Below are 17,329 nucleotides of genomic sequence, written 5' to 3' on the forward strand. Positions count from 1 at the left end.
GTAGTGGCATTTCTTTATTCAGAAATCCACTTGGCTCATGCTCTCACCTCCTTCAAGTCTTTGCTCAAAGGTCACCTTCTCAGTGATGCTTACCCGACTATCCTTGATGATACTGCATCCTGCTTCAAGTGCCCCCCCCACAGTACTGATTCCCTTTATTCTGCTCTTCTTTTCCCCTCTAGCCCTACGAATTTCCAACATATTACATAATTCATTCATATTATATGTAGTGTTTATTGTCTATCACATTTACTAGGGAAATTGCCATAAAGGCAGAGGTCTTTCTTTTGTTCACTGTCTCTAGAAGAGGAGACATACTTGTAGACAGACAGGTACAAATGGCTTAATTACCAGGCTGAATGTCGGGGCAGACAGAGGAACACGGCATGCTGCCCAGGTTTCTGAGTCCAGGGACACAGAATTGTTTTGAAAGCAAAGGAGACCTCAGCTGGAAGCCAGACATGGGAGTCATCAACATCTGGGTGATGGTGGTGGGGTTGAATCCACAGAAGAAATCATACAAGAAAAGTAGCAATGGGACTAAGATGAACACAAAATTTTACAAAATGGTGGGAGAGGGAGGGGGCAGTTGCGTAGCTAGAAAGAAAAAAGTAGGGGTGTGTGGGTGGCACAAGTTTATTAGACTTTCAAGTAGGTGAGAGAGATTGAGTCAATAAAGACTGAAAGTGGATGATTGGATGTAGTCAGTAAAAAGTCATAAAAGGCTTTATGGGGGAGCCAACTCAGTGACTGATTAGAAGCTCAACCTGTAAGGTCAACAGGTGGGGGGCGGGGAGGATGGCTGAGAATAATAGCTTGGGCATTTATAGGCTGACAGACCTAAGGAATCCTAGGACAGGTCTTGCTAAGCCTCTGAACCACAACTGTCCCACGTTTAATATGGCGATAGCACCACCTAGCTGATCAACTTTGACGACTGATGGTTAAAAGAGACGACGAAGGAAAATACAGGGCGCAAAGTGAGTGCCTTAGTTTCATTTTGTTAATGACAGCATTGAGTTGGCAGCGACCCAGACACCGATTGAAATAGCCCAGGACCAGTGTCCCCAGATAAGGACAGCAAAACCGTAGGCACAGAAAAGGACACCGGCATGCGGCGCTGAAAAGTCAATCCCTTGGCGCAGACGGAGAATACTCGGTCCCAAGATTAGGAGGATCTAATTAGCTCAGCCTTCTCCCCAGACCCCGCACACCTGACTGCCCCTCCCTTTCGTGGAGAGGCAAACGTTTCCCGAGGCGGGACAGGGATCACCTGCGCACGAACACGGCTTCGCCTACTCGCCGCAGTCGGGGTAGGACCTAGTCCTAGGCAACGGGGCCCACCGCCCCTAGCAACCACTCACCCGCTTTTCTCTTTCTATAGGCCAAACAATTTTCCTTTCTTTTTCTTATTGGTCCGCGTAACTTTCTCGCAACCAATCAGTGGCAGCCACGGGACCCAACTCACTCCCACACAACTCGAGGGGTGATCGTGGAGGGGACGAATTTCTGTTTTCTGCAGCCAGTTTTCCCAGAAAGCACCTTATTTGTCAGACTGTTGTGATATTCTTGGAACGAGACGCTAAGACATTTTATTTCTCTTAGGCCTACTGTATAGCCTGTCCCTTGTTCACTACCCCCTCCAAGTGGCACGGCCTGCAAAATGCTCCACCTCCCAGTGGCTCTGAGAGCCCGACTCGGGACTGGGTTGAGTCCACCCAGCGGTAGAGACCGTACCATCTGTGACTAGTAGGTAGGGGAACAACCACTTCCGTTACCCTCTTCCGCTCCGGCCACCTCTCTCACCCCTTGCTTAGCCCTATTCGGTAGGCACAAATCCCCGGAACGGCGGCAAAACCTCTGCTCCCAGCACCACGCAAGGCGCGCAGTGGGAACAAACAAAGGGCACACTTGGTACGGTCCACGCCGCGCCCCGCGCCGCCGGAAGTGAGGTGTCTTACCCCCGAAGTTCCGGTTCGCAGGGGGTGGGGAGTGTTGTTAACCCGAGCGGCTGCCGCAGTCGCGGAGATTGAGCGGGCTCGCGGCGCTGGGCTCCTGGTGAGTGAAGTGAAGTGGGCCCCGGGATGTGGTTGGGGTCGGGACTAAGACCTTCCTGTTAAGGTCACCGGGATCGGCTCGCCCCCTCAGTCCCGCCGCCTGCTTTCGGCCTGTCAGCTGGCCGTAGACCTCAGTCGCCGGCGCGGCCACGGAAGCTGGGCCCCGCCTGCGACGCTCACAACTCCTGGCGCTCACAGGTGCGCGGCTGCGAAGCTGACCCGAGTCCCTCTGTCCCGCACTGCACCCTGCTGGTCGGCCGTTTCTTAGTGCCCCGAGTTGATACAGCTCCGGGGGTTGGGGGGCGCCAGGGTTCCAGGCTGACGTACCCCGCCCGCTCCCGCGGGGCGCGCGTCCGCACTGACCACCCTGGCACAGCTGTCACCCGCATGGCTGCCTCCCCGGGCTGTGCCCCTCTGCGGCTTTGCTTCGCCCAGTTCAGGCCGAGCGTTCCCGCCCCTGGAGCAGATTTTTGCTTTTGCCACAAACCCCAGCACCTTCACCCTAGGGTCAGCGGTGGCAGTCCCCCCCACCCCCCACTGGCCCTCCAACAATGCTTCTTTTCCTCATTGCCTCCCCAGAGGAGGCGGCGGCTTGGCAGGCAGCGTGGAAAGAGCCCAAGATCTGAAACTAGACTGACCCAGGTTTCATATCAGTGTGATCGCTTAACCCTTTTGAGGCTCAGTTTATTATTTGTGAAATGGGGAAAGGGAAACATGCTTTTCTTGATCTGATGGTTGTGATAGTGAAGTGAGATTTTACCCTCTTTCTCCCGTTGACGTTGTGCCAGGCACTATGCTAGATTTGCATAGGATGGGCAATACACGTTATTGTCTTTCCTTTCCCCACGCAGGTCTGCGGGCCAGGGCAATGTTCCGCACCGCAGTGATGATGGCGGCCAGCCTGGCGCTGACCGGGGCCGTGGTGGCTCATGCCTACTACCTCAAACACCAGTTCTACCCCACTGTGGTGTACTTGACCAAGTCCAGCCCCAGCATGGCAGTGAGTTCAGGGCTCAGGGAGGGCAGAACTCCCTGGGAGGGAAGGAGGAGTCTGCCTAGGGCAGAGGCGGGGCTACAGGTCAGTAGGGGAGAAGTAGCCACTAGCTGCCTAAGTTTAAATAAACTGGTGAAGACTTGGGGAGGTTCCTGAATGATGAGCTCCAGGCAGAGAAAAGCAGAAAGTGACCCCAAACCATAGCCTTTCCCCACTCCTAGGTCCTGTACATCCAGGCCTTCGTCCTTGTCTTCCTTTTGGGCAAGGTGATGGGCAAGGTGTTCTTTGGGCAGCTGAGGGCAGCAGAGATGGAGGTAAGATGTTGGTGGTTCAAAGATGAGGGGCAGGGTGTTGGGCAAGCAGAATGTCTGGATTCCACATCATCCCCTGCCCAACCCCTAGCACCTTCTGGAGCGTTCCTGGTATGCTGTTACTGAGACTTGTCTGGCATTCACCGTTTTTCGGGACGACTTCAGCCCTCGCTTTGTTGCGCTCTTCACCCTCCTCCTCTTTCTCAAATGTTTCCACTGGCTGGCCGAGGACCGTGTGGACTTTGTGAGTTGGGAGTGGCCAGTGGGCAGGCTTATGGAGCAGTGAGGGCTGGATTGGGCATATGGAGGACTCCAGCCTTCCTGATGGGTCCACTGTGCTCTGCTTTAGATGGAACGCAGCCCCAATATCTCCTGGCTCTTTCACTGCCGAATTGTCTGTGAGTGAGATCTGTGGAAGGGAAGGGAGGGAGCTGGAGGGAAGACAGGAACCATAGAGGAATGGAAGGTGAAAAGTCACTAGCCATGGAACTGTACCCCAGAGCACAAGCCACCCCTCAGCCTGCAGCTGTACAGGAAAGATAATTTAGGAAGTTAATTTGCATCATCTGTGCCCTGTTCCACTCCAGGGCTTCTTAACTGCTGGGCCTTATCTTTCTGCCTCCTCACCTGTAGGCTGCCCCAACAACCCACTGCCATGGCAAAACTTGAGTTCCCAGAGGGCTGAGATCAGTGGAGTGTGCCCACCTGACTAGATGGCTGGGCCATGGTGGGCTTGAAGGTGGGGTTGTCCTAGAGCAGAAGTTGCTATCAGGCCCTGGGCTAATCCTACCCTACCCCATTTGGGGGTCCCCACAGCCCTTATGTTCCTCCTGGGTATCCTGGACTTCCTCTTCGTCAGCCACGCTTATCACAGCATCCTGACCCGTGGGGCCTCTGTGCAGCTGGTGTTTGGCTTTGAGGTAAAACTGGCTTGGGAGTTTGGAGAGACAAGTCCAAGGTGGCACTTCATGTTACTGAGTAACCCAACAGACCCTTACTGAGCACCTGTTGTGTGGCCACCAGGGAACAGTGATCAGTCAGTCATGGTACCCCTCATACACTCCTAGTTGATGGCAGGAGGGGACAAAATAGGTTGCAGACAAGGCGTGACCTGGGCTCAGGGAAGTCTTCCTGAAGGCTGATGCTAGAGTTGGCTCTGCATAGGTGGATGGACAGGAGAGAATTAGCTGGATGGGTTACCCGGGAGGCGTGTCAGCATTTGCCGAGTGTCCACTGTATACCAGTCTTGTGCTGAGCCCCTGACCTGCATTTCTTAATCAGCAAGACAACGCTGCTATAAATAAATAGTTAATTCTGCATTTTACAGATGAGCAAGTTGAGGTTGAGTGAACTGCCTGAAGTCATAGTGAGTTGGGGAGCTGGGAAGACCAGCTGTGTTCAGATCCTGTGCTGGTAACACAGCACCCTGCTGTGCTGGGGCCCCGGCACTGCAGAGCATGGCTGGATCAAGGGGAACTGGTGTTTACATCCCCCTCATGCCCCTCTCCCTCCAGTATGCCATCCTGATGACAATGGTGCTCACCATCTTCATCAAGTATGTGCTACACTCCGTGGACCTCCAGAGCGAGAACCCCTGGGACAATAAAGCTGTGTACATGCTCTACACAGAGCTGTTCACAGGTGAGGGCAACCTGGACCTCTCCTGACCCAGACCAGCATCTCCTATTCTACCTGCCAGACCCTGTGACCAGGTCTCTGCATCCTTACCCCCAGGCTTTATCAAGGTTCTGCTGTACATGGCCTTCATGACCATCATGATCAAGGTGCACACCTTCCCGCTCTTTGCCATCCGACCCATGTACCTGGCCATGAGGTGAGCCCAGCCCTGTCCCTTTAGTCTCCTAACCTGATCCCTCCCCCTCCCTGCATTTACTGACTGTTGTTTCAGGCAGTTCAAGAAAGCTGTGACAGACGCCATCATGTCCCGCCGAGCCATCCGCAACATGAACACACTGTAAGTGGACTTGTCCCAAGTTCTCTCCCAAACACTGTCCCAGGTCACCTTGCTTTCAGCTCTGGTTCTGACACATGCTCTGCCATCCTAATCAGGTATCCAGATGCCACTCCTGAGGAACTTCAGGCAATGGACAATGTCTGTATCATCTGCCGAGAAGAGATGGTGACTGGTGCCAAGAGGCTGCCCTGCAACCACATCTTCCACACCAGGTGGGAGGGGCCCTGGGAACCTGTACATCAGATCACAGGCCCCTGGAGACCTGCTGACCACTACCTGGTCTTGATCCCTAGCTGCCTGCGCTCCTGGTTCCAGCGACAGCAGACCTGCCCTACCTGCCGAATGGATGTCCTAAGAGCATCTCTGCCAGCCCAGTCACCACCACCTCCTGAGCCTGCGGATCAGGGGCCACCCCCTGCCCCTCATCCCCCACCACTCCTGCCTCAGCCCCCTAACTGTAAGTATCCCTTCATTTGGCCATATGTTGGGTACTTTCCCAGAGTTGGGAATGGGAGGTGCTGGGGAATCCAAGTCTCTGCCCTCCAAGTCTGGGCCAGAGAGGGTGAAAAGATGAGAAATAAATGATTACAATCACTGTAACCAGTGCTGAGCTCAGGCCTCTGGGAGCAGAGGACACAGCTCCCAGTAGCCAAGCTCCCTGTTTGGAAGTGGGGTCAATATCAGTTCAATGGTCTTCTTACCATCCTGTCTTCTCTCTGCAGTCCCCCAGGGCCTCCTGCCTCCTTTTCCTCCAGGCATGTTCCCGCTGTGGCCCCCCATGGGTCCCTTCCCACCTGTCCCACCTCCCCCAAGCTCCGGAGAGGCTGCAGCCCCTCCACCCACCAGTGCAGGTGAGCCTTTGGGTACTGCAGCAGCTGCAGCTGCAGGGCAGGAATGGATACAGAGACCCCACAGCACTGATTTCTCATTCTGCACTTCAGCAGCCCTTTCTCGGCCCAGTGGAGCAGCTACAACTACAGCTGCTGGCACGGGTGCCCCTGCCCCAGCACCTGGCTCTGCCCCAGAGGCTAGCCCTGCCCCAGGCTTTCCCTTCCCTCCTCCCTGGATGGGTATGCCCCTGCCGCCACCCTTTGGTAAGTTGGACCACCCTCTGGGATGTTCTAGAAGGTGTAGGGGGGTATCAGGCCAAGGTAGCCAAACTGAGCCTCCACCTCTTCCAGCCTTCCCCCCCATGCCTGTGCCCCCTGCGGGCTTTGCTGGGCTGACCCCAGAGGAACTGCGGGCTCTGGAGGGCCATGAGCGGCAGCACCTGGAGGCCCGGCTGCAGAGCCTGCGCAACATCCACACTCTGCTCGATGCTGCCATGCTGCAAATCAACCAGTATCTCACTGTGCTGGCCTCTTTGGGGTATGTCTTCATGGGGATATGGGAGCCACAGAGTGTTTGCAAGAAAGTGGGGAGCTATGTAGTTGCCAAGAAAAGGTCCCTCACCGTTGTTCTTGGCACGTCTCCCTTTATACCCCCTAATACCTACTTACTCAGGTCACCTATCTCCAGACATTCTCAGGGTCTCTGGGCGTTACTCCCAGTGCCTTTATTCTCCCACTCCAGAGGCACATCTGGAGCTAAGAAAGAGTGATGTTTATTAGTGAACTGACCTTGAATCTTACTCCTTTATATTTTTCTAAACTCAAGTTATTCCTAGCTTTAGCTCATCACCTAATACCTTACTGACACTAAGAATTGCCCCTGAATTGAAGAAACAGTTAATGCAAAGTTACTTGGCGGGGATTGCTGGGTACATGGCTGATTAAAGTCCTGGGTTCCATCCCCAGCACCACAAAAAAAGGAAAAATTAAGTCACTTGGAGCCAGCCTGATCTGAATTCAAGTGCTAGTCCCATTGTTCACTTGCTTTGTGATCTCCTTCACCTCATGAGAATAGTGGAGTTCCTGTTTACAGAGGTGACATGTACCAAGTGCCTTGCACCTAACAGTGACAACACAGGCTTGGAGGGAAGCCAGAGTTAAGACTTTAGCACTTTGTGATTATTCAGCAAATGCCCTGCGAAGTCCTGATGCCCCTGAGCATAGACTGTAGGGGAAAAGGAGAGATGGGTCAGCAGTCCATCTCCAAGTGTTTTGAGAACACTTTGTGGCCTTTGAGTCACTCCACAGGAGCATCCATTCCAAGTGTGTTCCTTTGTGCCTGATAGTCACAGGGGCACATTGTCCTAGACTGTCCTGTAAGGCTTGACAAGAACAGAACAATCTGCCCAAGCTAGGTTACCAAGGCTGGGCCTACTTTCTGTCCCCTGTCTCTAGGCCCCCCCGGCCTGCCACTTCTGTCAACCCTGCTGAAGAGACTGCCTCTCCAGTGGTCGCTGCTGCCTCCTCTACCAGCATCCCCAGCTCTGAGGCTACCACCCCATCTCCAGGAGCCTCCCCACCAGCCCCTGAAACCGAAAAGCCTCCAGGTACGTTTGATCAGCCTTTAGGGATATGGCTGGGGCTTCTCCGGGTTCCACTTCTGACTTCTGTATCCTCAGCTCCTGAGTCAGTGGGTGCCGAGGAGCTGCCTGAAGATGGAGAGCCTGATGCTGCAGAGCTCCGCCGTCGCCGCCTACAAAAGTTGGAGTCCCCTGTTGCCCACTGACACTGCCCCTGTCCTCACCCTGTCCCCGCTCTCTTGAGCAGCCCTCGCTGGAACAAGTCCTGCCACCAAGTGCCAGCTCCCTCTCTGCACCAGGGAGTAGTAACCCCAGCTCTGATAAAGAGGAGGAGGCATCCCTGAGGCCAAGTGGAAAGAGGCTGAGTTCCCAGTCCAAGACTCCAGCCCTGAGGCCCAGGCAGGCATGGGGATGCTGGGTCAACTTCAGCATTCCTTGCCACCTCTTCAGCCCTGTGTTCTGCTGGGGCATAGCTGGAGCTGTGAAGGCAAAAGGTTCAGCCTCTGAGAACCCCCTTCTTTCCCATCCATTTCTGGGAGAAGGGGCAGACCCTCCAAGCCCTACTTGTATGCGGGGTCACACTGCAGTGCCGAACAGTATTAGTTCCCATACCCAAGTGTGGACCCCAGAGGGGCTGGAGGCAGGCCAGGAACTTGCCCTGGCCCTCCTGCCAAGACTGGTACAAATTTCCTTTTCTTATCCTGATCTCCCCCAGAAGCCCCTTTGTGGTGGTGGCTATGCCCCCTGTGCCCTGTGGCATTTCCACATCTTACTGGCAACCACACAACTCAGGGAAAGGAGTGCCTGGGGGTGGGGGGCAGGTGGGCAGCACTGAGGGACCCTGCCCTGCCCCTCCCCCAGGCCCTTTCCCCTGCAGCTTCTCTTAGGTGAGGCTGCCTCAGTCTCACCCTGTAGCCACTGCCCAGCCACAGCCGGGCTGAGGGCTAGTGTGCTGCTCCTTAACCACTGCAACCCAGAATCCAAGGAAGGCCACTTCTCACCTTGCAGAACTTAAGATTCTTAAGTTCAGAAGGATTGGAACTACTACCTTATTACCTGGTGGCTTTTGGCTTAAATTTTATCTTTTGAATTTGAATGCCCATCCCCAGGAAAGAGAAGCCAGAAGTACAGCTCCTCCTCTCCCACTTTAGAACAGGCTCTGGGCCAGGCAGGGACCACAGGAGCCAAGGCCTGCCTGTCCCTTTCTTCCCCTTGGTTTTGTGTTACAAGAGTTGCTGGAGACAGTTTCAGATGATTATTTAATTTGTAAATATTGTAAAAATTTTAATAGCTTAAATTGTATATACGGCCAAATAAAAACTTGCATTAATGACTGGTGGGGCTTATGTCAGGATCAGGGTTGGGCTCCTTTTTCTTACCAAGACTATGGACTTGATAATGGTCTATAATTTCCAGGAGTAGACACTTGACTATTGAACAACTACAAAGACATACCCATTTGCATATGGAGAAACTGAGCCCCAGAGAGAAATCAGTACCCTACCTTAGGTCAGAGACCAAGAGCCAGGATCCAAACACAGTCTTAGCCATTTTGAGGGACGGGGAGGAACCTCAGGTCTTTGACCTGGGTGACTCCAGGGTGGGGAAAGTGTGAAGGCTAGTTGACTATGGGTGGACCACTCACAGGAGTGAAAGGCCTGCAACTTCCTGCCTGCAGGTCAACAGGCTGGGAGGATGGGCTTGGGCCAGACTGCAAGGAGCTGCTGAGTACCATCTTATGGCCTGGCCAGGCCAGCCAAAGCTAATCACTTGACTTCTTAGAGCTGGAAACCCAGTTAAGTCTAAGTGGTTTGGAATGGAGCAGGGACCAGGGCTGGGATTCCCACCTCTCCCTGGGCTACATGGCTATCTATGCTCTGGTGCCCAGCAATGCACTTGAACTTAAGGCTTTTCTCAGGACCCTGTGCTGAAGTCAACAGTGTTTTACAAACCCTCCAGGACCAAGCCAGGTCTGATCTACAGCAAAGGTTCAGGAATGCTCCTGGCAGTGAGCTCCCAGAGGGCTGAGGAAGGATGTGCCCAAAGGCTCTGCCCTGTGAACCCTCCCCCAAAGGGGGTTGCACTGTCATTTCCAGCCCCAAATAACAGGCCACAGTGAGGGGAAGGACAGCAGATAATGTCCTCTCCTAGTTTGGTGGTTCAAGGTGGGTCTCTCATGCTTGAGAGCTTTCCCCTAATGGACACCTGTGCATAGGGACCTGTTTCCCTCTTTATGTAAGAAAGGCCTGGCCCCACAGCCTTTTAGCCCTTATACTCTGCCCTGTCCAAGCCCTTAACCCTGATTTTTGTATCCTGTCCCAGGGATTCCAATACACTTCAACTCCCAAGGTCCCCTGAACTCCAGTCTGTGGGGGACTATGCCATGCAGGTTGCTCAGGAGGCTTCAGAAGCCCTTCTCAAGGAGCCAGGCTTTAAGCTGCTCATCAAAGTAGCCCTTGACTCGAAGGGTACCAGTCACCTCATTAACCTGGGTGATAGGTGTCTTCCCCAGCAGTGGGCTCAGAAAATCTTCCACATCCTTCTGTAGGGCCTGGGAAAAGATGATAAATCGGGTCTGATCAATAGTCCATCTCAGACTACTGTCCCTTTAGCCCCCAAAAGTACAGAACCACACCCTGCTACCACCCCTTCCCTACACACTTACCCAGATATCCCCCTCCACTTTCCGGATCACAGTCATTTGGCGGTTGCCATGTGTGATGTCCTTGTAGACAGGGATGTTGTGCATTCGAGAGCGCCGCACGAAGTAGGGTAGGTTGGGTGGGGGATCTGTCAGTGATGGATATTGATAAGCCATTCATTCTAGGCCTCACCCAACAACAGTCAAGGCCCTTCCCCTCACAAAATCAGCAGAGGGTTATTGCAACCAATTGGACCAAGCCAACTACAGACTTCATATCAGGGCATCTCTTTCCTTCAGTTTATAGTCAGGACCAAATTGTTTATCCTGGTATCATGTAAGTGGTTTGGAATGGAGCAGGGACCAGGGCTGGGATTCCCACCATTCTGTTAAAACAGTCTAGTTCTAGATTAGGTACTTTAACTAATGGCAAGAAATAAATGAAGTCAGGGTCATGCCTCCCTGGATCTTTGGGTCCCCTCTCAGGTAATCCGTGCCCTTTTCCACTGGGTCAGGGTGGCCAAAATCAATCTCTGGAACAAAGGACTTACAAACACCTACCATATGCTGGGCTTTCCACTAAGTGTTTTATGTGCTGAGAAAATTATCTCTATTTTGCTGAAATTGAGGTTGGGAGAAATGATTAACTCAAGATCATACCAGCAACGAACAGCAGTATCAAATTCAAACCCTAAACTGCTTGACTCCCAATCTGTGTTCTCAATTATGGTACATAGTCTGCTGGGGGAGAATATCAGTTCAAGCACTTGTTTTTCTCTCTATGCTTCATTTTTTTTTCCCCCAGGTAGAAAGACTCCATCCCAGCAGTGTGGATAGATGGGTACCCATGAATGGACAGCTCCACTCCTGAGCCCTTACTTGGGCACTAACCAATGCTAATCCTAAAGGATTTCTACATGAGTCCTGAATCCACTGGGGAGGGAGATGCTCCCCATCAGCCTTCAAACCACCTCACCTCTGGGAGGCTGCCAGCCACTAGGGGTGGGGTAATGTTCATGCTTTGGGGGCTTTGGGATGCTGGCTGGAGGTAACAGGCGCTCCACGAAGTGATACTCATCCACAGATTCCACGAAGCTGGGGTAATCAGGTGGCCCCTGGGTCTGGCTCTGAGGCAAAACAAACAATCTCTCCATGGCTTACCCAACAACAGAGAACTTTATTAAGTACAGAAACGGAAACATTTCAAGCAGAGAGAAGAGCATAAATAAAAGGTGTGAGGCGGAAAGCACCAAGCTTCAGTTTCCCGGTGTGCAGGGTGTAGGTGGGACTGGACAAAGAAACTCAGGCACTCTGAACAGCATGCCTCTCTCAGGACTCAAATGACACTGTGTACTTCTGAAAAGCTAATTAGCAGTAAGATTGACCACTATGGCATTTTTCAGTATTTAAAAGTTGTCTCTGCACATTCTGTTAAAACAGTCTAGTTCTAGATTAGGTACTTTAACTAATGGCAATTCCCTGCTCACACTCAGGACCCAGGCAGCGAGTGTCGTGGGCAGTAACCCCCAGTCGCGACTAACCCGCGCTCTCTTTTATCCACATCCCAAACCCCATATTCCTCACGCGCACTCCGGGATCTACCACTTTCCCCCTCAATCTTGTATTTACCTTCGAGACAAGTGCCACCGATTGGGCAGGAAAACTAAGGACCCACGTAGGGATGCGGATTGCAGAGTTACAATGAATGTTGTTCATTGTAACTGGGCTGTTGGTGAGCCGCGCACTCAGCCCTCTTCCCTCAGTTCCAAGCTCGGCGCTCTCACCTGGTGCCGCAGCCCGAAGCCCCGCAGGACCCCAGTGGTCCAGCCCCGCAGCGACGCCCGGAACGCGGCCGCCGCCATCTTGACCAGCCCCTTTACTGGCCCTCTGCGCGCGCAACCGGCCTGGTCCCGCCTCCTCCACCCGCCTGCGCGCACAGCACACGAAGAAAGGACGCCTGCGCGTAGCGTAAGGGGCGGAGCTAGAATGGTGATAAGCGGTACAAATATTAGAGGACCGCGCGGTCGCTCAGTAGTGACGTGGCACGAAGCAGGCGGTGAGGACGTGCGCGCCCTCGCTTCTTCCTCTTTCTCGACTCCATCTTCACGGTAGCGGCACCTCGGGCCGCGGCTCAGGTAAGACTTAGGCGAGGGCTTGGTAGCAGGCCGGCCGCGGGGTCTTAAGGCACCGGGAAATCAAGGGGCAGGGGCTTCTCTATGGCGGCCCGGGCTCGAGTCCCTGCCTGAGCTTCTTCGCAGGCCCGGTCTCCCCCACGTTGACACGCCGCGCCTCAGTCCCGACGCGATCGTCCTGCTCCGTTTCCCATTCCCTGACTCCCTTGTTCCTGGGACGCTTTTCCTCTTCTCACACGAGCCTTTCATTTCAGTAGCCGACATGCAGCTCTTTGTCCGCGCCCAAGAGCTACACACCCTCGAAGTAACCGGCCAGGAGACGGTCGCCCAGATCAAGGTAAGTCTGCGTGGAGCTGCTTGCACTCTACCCGTCCTCTGGTTCTCTTGGCCCTCGTACCCGCGGGAATGCACACGAATCTTGCTTCTCCTGCAGGCTCATGTAGCCTCACTGGAGGGCATCGCCCCGGAAGACCAAGTCGTGCTCCTGGCAGGCGCGCCGCTGGAGGATGAGGCTACTCTGGGCCAGTGTGGAGTGGAGGCCTTGACCACTTTGGAAGTAGCCGGCCGCATGCTTGGAGGTAAGTGGGGGAGGAGGACTTTTTGAACTGCCTTAAATGAGTGGGTGTGGGGTATATAGTCCTGGCAGCTCGGTATCATTTTTCTGGCAAGACACTGAAGTGTTTTCCACGATCTTCAGTCCAGCTAAATTTTTTCCGTTCACCTCTAAATGAACTCCAAGAGGTGTGAGAGAAGGAGCCAGACAGCAGTTCTTCTGGCAGACCTTTGTCTGGCTTCAGTTTCCCCTCTAAAATCAAGGTGTCAGATCAGATACCCAAGATGCTCTTCAAGTCTTATTGAAAGTCTAGAGCCAGAAAATGTTATTACAGGTCAAAACTCTGACTTTGTTTCACTCCAGTTTGGGCCAAACTTGTCTCAACCTGCTCCTGTTCTCCCTTCTCACCACAGGTAAAGTCCATGGTTCTCTGGCCCGTGCTGGGAAAGTAAGAGGTCAAACTCCCAAGGTGAGTGAGAAAATCTGTGGTGTTTGGACTTTGTCTTACTTTCACAGCTAATCCACGATCCTTGATGTTCCTGTTTGTCTTGTCCCTTTCTGGAGAGGAGCCTGAGGGAAGAGTGCCAGGCTTGTAAGAGGTCAGCTAGGTTCTGATCAGCCCTTCTTTTTCCCAGGTGGCCAAACAGGAGAAGAAGAAGAAGAAGACAGGGCGTGCCAAGCGGCGGATGCAGTACAACCGCCGCTTTGTCAATGTTGTGCCCACCTTTGGCAAGAAGAAAGGCCCCAATGCCAACTCCTAAGTCCTATGTAATCTTTGTTTTCTCTAATAAAGCCACTTCGTCCAGACAGCTCATTGTTTCATTTTTAATTTGCAGGATGTTAGGAAAAGGTATGGTTTTCAGGGGTGGTCATTTGTCCTCCAGAGGTTGGAGGCAGTAAGGGTAGAGGCCCATAATCTGGAAGGAAGAAATGGTAAACTACAGGAGAGACACAGATAACCGCCCTTAAGACAAAGAGTTGGGAAATTACCCATTCTGAATAGTTTGATTATTTCCCCCCACAATTCCTTTTTCATCTTCTAGCTAGAGAAGGTAGCAGGAATCATGATGAGGTGTTTTTTATGGAGGCAGCAAAGGGCAGTATGGAAGGGGTTTGGGTAGAAGATAAAGTCAGGAAATGTCAATCTAGTCCTTCCTTGAACTTAGAACTAGCTGTGGCCTTACTAAAGTCCAGGACACAAGAAACCTACTGTGCCTCAGTACTAGAAATCAGCAAAGTATTGCTTGATTACATTGGCACCATGGTGATGGGTGACCTTGTTTACTTCTGTTTGATTGGCCTTGCTGATTTAATCATGCTATGATTGGATAAAATGTTCCTAAACAGTTCTTTAGAGTTGATTTAAGGATCCCTCCTAGCAACTAAGGCTTCCAGCATATCTGAAACCCACTCATCATTCATCTGTTTTTGAACCTGCTGGTTCTTAATATAATATACCATGGGGGAAAGCCCTTGTGTTTAGACTGCTGAACTTGGAGTTTTGGGGTTTTTTTTCTTTTTCCCTCTTCTACTTACTGTTTGGCAGATCTTGAACTACTTTTTTTTTTTTTTTTTTTTAGAGTTGTAGTTAGACAGCATTCTTTTATGTTTACTTTTTATGTGGTCCTGAGGATCGAACCCAGTACCTCACACATGCTAGGCAACTGCTCTACCACTGAACTACAGCCCCAGCCCTTGAACTACTTATCTAGTCTCTGCATCATCTGAGAGTTGCTGTGAAGGTGAAAGGATATAAAATGCTTACATAGCCCCTGGCTTATTGTAGGTATATAGGCTGTATAAAGAACAGCCAAGGGGCTGGGGATGTGGTTCAAGTGGTAGCGCGCTCGCCTGACATGCGTGTGGCCCGGGTTCCATCCTTAGCACCACATACAAACAAAGATGTTATGTCCGCCGAAAACTAAAAAATATTAAAATTCTCTCTCTCGATTAAAAAAATATACATATTGTGTATGGTGATTTAAAGAAAAAAGAACTGGGAATGTAGGTCAGTGGTAGGGAGTTTGGGATAATATGCTCAAGGCCCTGGGTTTGATCCCCAGCACTGGGGGGGAAAAAAAAAAAAACATAGTCCCTAACTTTTTTTTTTTTTATATATTTATTATATTTTTAGGTGTGGATGGACACAACATAATGCCTTTATTTTTATGTGGTGCTGAGGATCGAACCTGCCCATGCTAGGAGAGCGCTCTACCACTGAGCCACAATCCCAGCCCCTGACTTTCTATTTATCAGTTTTTTTTTTATGGTTGGTAGAGGATTGAATCCAAGTTCTCAAGTCCTTGCCCTTGAATGACATACGTCCCTAGCCTACAGTTGAATTTTTTTTTTTTTAATTTTAATATTTATTTTTTAGTTTTCTGTGGACACAACATCTTTGTTTGTATGTGGTGCTGAGGATCGAACCCGGGCCACATGCATGCCAGGCGAGCGCGCTGCTGCTTGAGCTACATCCCCAGCCCAGTTGAAATTTTTTGTGTGGGGAAATATGAGGAAATTCATTCCAAGTATTAATAGCCTCATAGAAAGACTGCTGCAATGTGGGTGTGGTGTGGGGGAAGTTGTGGACAGACGTACTTAGGAGCATCCCTAAGGGAGACCACTGAGGAGAAGATGTGAGTCCTGAAATAACCCATCAAGTGTTGAGCTGGGGAGAGTTCCAGCCAAGAGGCTTCCAAGGGCAGAAGCAGAAGTGATGTCTAGAGTGAGTGCAGCAGATTCTGCAGGACCTTGTTAGCCATGGGAAAGAACTCCTTTATTATATCCACACTGCATTAATCCATGAATAGATCAATCCATTAAAGTAGAACCTTGGACTTATCCACTTCTAAAAGATTTTGCCTCTTAATGCCTCACAAAAGGGATTACATTTAAACATAAGTTTGTTTTTGGTTTTTGTGGATTTTTTTGGTTTTGGTTTTGTTTGTTTTTGTACAAGGGAGTAAATCCAGGTGCAGTTAACCGCAGAGTCACATCCCCAGCTGTTTTTTATATTTTATTTAGAGACAGGGTCTTGCTAAATTGCTTAGGGACTTGCTAAATTGATGAAGCTAACTTTGAACTCACCGTCCTCCAGCCTCAGTCTCCCAAACCGCTGGGATTATGGTTGTGGCCCACAGTGCCCGTCTCAACATGAGTTTTGATTCACACCATAGCTGGGGTTGAGTCTAAAAGCAACAGAGGGTCATGAAGAGGATTTAAGCAAGGGACTGATGTAATCTGATTTGTGATCTAAATTCTTGTGGGTTTTTCACTTTTCAGTGCTGAAAATCAAACCAGGCCTTGACTAGTCAAGGCAAATGCTTTACCACTGAGCTATATCCCCAGCCCTATAATCTATTTCTCAGGCTTTTTTTCTGGAGGAAGTTAGGAAAACAGTTAAGGCACTGTCATCCGATGAGGAGGCAGGTAGCTTAGACCATCAGTGGTGGTCCATCCAAGTCTTCAAGTCTTTGTAGGGAGATAAATGATACATATCAAGATAGATGTAAGATATTTCAGAGGCAGAAGTGACAGGATGTGGGAATGAATGTGAGAGTGATCAAAGAACCAGGATACATTTCATAGGTACCATAGATCAAGACCTCATCTTTCAGCCAGATGTGGTGGTAAATATCTGTAATCCCAGCAACTGAAAAGGTTAAGGCAGGAGAATGACAAGTTTGAGGCCAGCCTCAGCAACTTGAGACTCTGTTCTCAAAATTAAAAAATGTGTGTGGTGCAGGAGGGGGGTGCTGGGGATGCAATTCAGTGGTTAAGTGCCCCTGAGTTCATTCCTCAGTATGTAAAACAAAAACAAACAAAAACACCTCATTGTTGTTGTTCGTGGTTCATCATCTCTGTTACACCAGAAGATAACTTTAGGACAGGAATGTCATCTCTTTGATCCTCATTGTGTTCTTGGTCCTCAATATGGAGTCTGCATTTAACAGAATTAGGTGAATGAAGATTTTATGTGTATATAAATATTGTATGTGTTTGTGTATATAAACATAATATACATAGTGAACTACATCCCCAGCCCTTATTGTTTATTTTGGGTCCTGCTAAATTGTCCAGGCTGGTCCCTAACTTGCTATCATCCTGCCTCAGCCTCTCAAGTAGTTGGGATTACAGGCCTCACAGTGCCTGACTACTATTGGATATTTAATCAGAAAGTATTTAATGAAGGAAGAGGCAGGTTTAGGTTAGGAATTGAACAGAAGCTCAGATATTTGTTAAACATTGCCTTCTTT

The 17,329-nt window shown here is 50.9% G+C and overlaps 3 protein-coding genes across 5 annotated transcripts; 2 read left to right on the plus strand and 1 right to left on the minus strand.

The window, feature by feature from the left end:
- The first annotated feature begins 1,900 nt into the window (after positions 1-1,900).
- On the plus strand, positions 1,901-9,080 carry Syvn1 (synoviolin 1). 2 transcript variants are annotated; one of them, XM_046445279.2, is made up of 16 exons: positions 1,901-2,058; positions 2,909-3,057; positions 3,273-3,365; positions 3,454-3,606; positions 3,712-3,760; positions 4,179-4,282; positions 4,877-5,003; positions 5,097-5,196; positions 5,272-5,337; positions 5,433-5,549; positions 5,631-5,794; positions 6,060-6,188; positions 6,279-6,431; positions 6,519-6,705; positions 7,623-7,774; positions 7,847-9,080. In XM_046445279.2, the coding sequence occupies exons 2-16, from the start codon at positions 2,926-2,928 to the stop codon at positions 7,951-7,953; spliced, it is 1,833 nt and encodes a 610-aa protein (XP_046301235.1). In that variant the 5' UTR covers positions 1,901-2,058; positions 2,909-2,925; the 3' UTR covers positions 7,954-9,080. The 2 variants fall into 2 exon arrangements, with proteins under 2 accessions (XP_046301235.1, XP_046301236.1); XM_046445280.2 differs by having other exon boundaries at positions 6,282-6,431.
- Mrpl49 (mitochondrial ribosomal protein L49) lies at positions 8,988-12,324 on the minus strand. 2 transcript variants are annotated; one of them, XM_046445283.2, is made up of 4 exons: positions 12,173-12,324; positions 11,365-11,515; positions 10,413-10,537; positions 8,988-10,298 (listed from the first exon to the last, which is right to left on the minus strand). In XM_046445283.2, the coding sequence occupies exons 1-4, from the start codon at positions 12,248-12,250 to the stop codon at positions 10,152-10,154; spliced, it is 501 nt and encodes a 166-aa protein (XP_046301239.1). In that variant the 5' UTR covers positions 12,251-12,324; the 3' UTR covers positions 8,988-10,151. The 2 variants fall into 2 exon arrangements, with proteins under 2 accessions (XP_046301239.1, XP_046301238.1); XM_046445282.2 differs by lacking the exon at positions 12,173-12,324 and adding an exon at positions 12,018-12,165.
- A 59-nt stretch (positions 12,325-12,383) lies between these two features.
- Positions 12,384-13,882, plus strand: Fau (FAU ubiquitin like and ribosomal protein S30 fusion). Its single transcript, XM_046445284.2, has 5 exons — positions 12,384-12,523; positions 12,775-12,857; positions 12,954-13,098; positions 13,487-13,542; positions 13,709-13,882. The coding sequence occupies exons 2-5, from the start codon at positions 12,783-12,785 to the stop codon at positions 13,832-13,834; spliced, it is 402 nt and encodes a 133-aa protein (XP_046301240.1). The 5' UTR covers positions 12,384-12,523; positions 12,775-12,782; the 3' UTR covers positions 13,835-13,882.
- The last annotated feature ends 3,447 nt before the right edge of the window (positions 13,883-17,329 follow it).

This window comes from Marmota monax, unplaced genomic scaffold (genome assembly GCF_021218885.2).
Source record: "Marmota monax isolate L192 unplaced genomic scaffold, Marmota_monax_Labrador192_F-V1.1 WCK01_AAM20220418_F8-fsc00038, whole genome shotgun sequence".
NCBI classification, from domain to species: domain Eukaryota; kingdom Metazoa; phylum Chordata; class Mammalia; order Rodentia; family Sciuridae; genus Marmota; species Marmota monax.

Coding starts and splice junctions, on each gene's coding strand:
- Syvn1 (XM_046445279.2), top strand. CDS start 2,926: ATGTTCCGCACCGCAGTGATGATGGCGGCCAGCCTGGCGCTGACCGGG. Junction 4,283..4,876: donor AGCTGGTGTTTGGCTTTGAG/GTAAAACTGGCT, acceptor CTCTCCCTCCAG/TATGCCATCCTGATGACAAT. Junction 6,432..6,518: donor GCCCCTGCCGCCACCCTTTG/GTAAGTTGGACC, acceptor CACCTCTTCCAG/CCTTCCCCCCCATGCCTGTG.
- Mrpl49 (XM_046445282.2), bottom strand. CDS start 12,104: ATGAACAACATTCATTGTAACTCTGCAATCCGCATCCCTACGTGGGTC. Junction 11,516..12,017: donor CGGTGGCACTTGTCTCGAAG/GTAAATACAAGA, acceptor GTTTTGCCTCAG/AGCCAGACCCAGGGGCCACC. Junction 10,299..10,412: donor AAGTGGAGGGGGATATCTGG/GTAAGTGTGTAG, acceptor ATCTTTTCCCAG/GCCCTACAGAAGGATGTGGA.
- Fau (XM_046445284.2), top strand. CDS start 12,783: ATGCAGCTCTTTGTCCGCGCCCAAGAGCTACACACCCTCGAAGTAACC. Junction 13,099..13,486: donor AGCCGGCCGCATGCTTGGAG/GTAAGTGGGGGA, acceptor TTCTCACCACAG/GTAAAGTCCATGGTTCTCTG. Junction 13,543..13,708: donor TAAGAGGTCAAACTCCCAAG/GTGAGTGAGAAA, acceptor TCTTTTTCCCAG/GTGGCCAAACAGGAGAAGAA.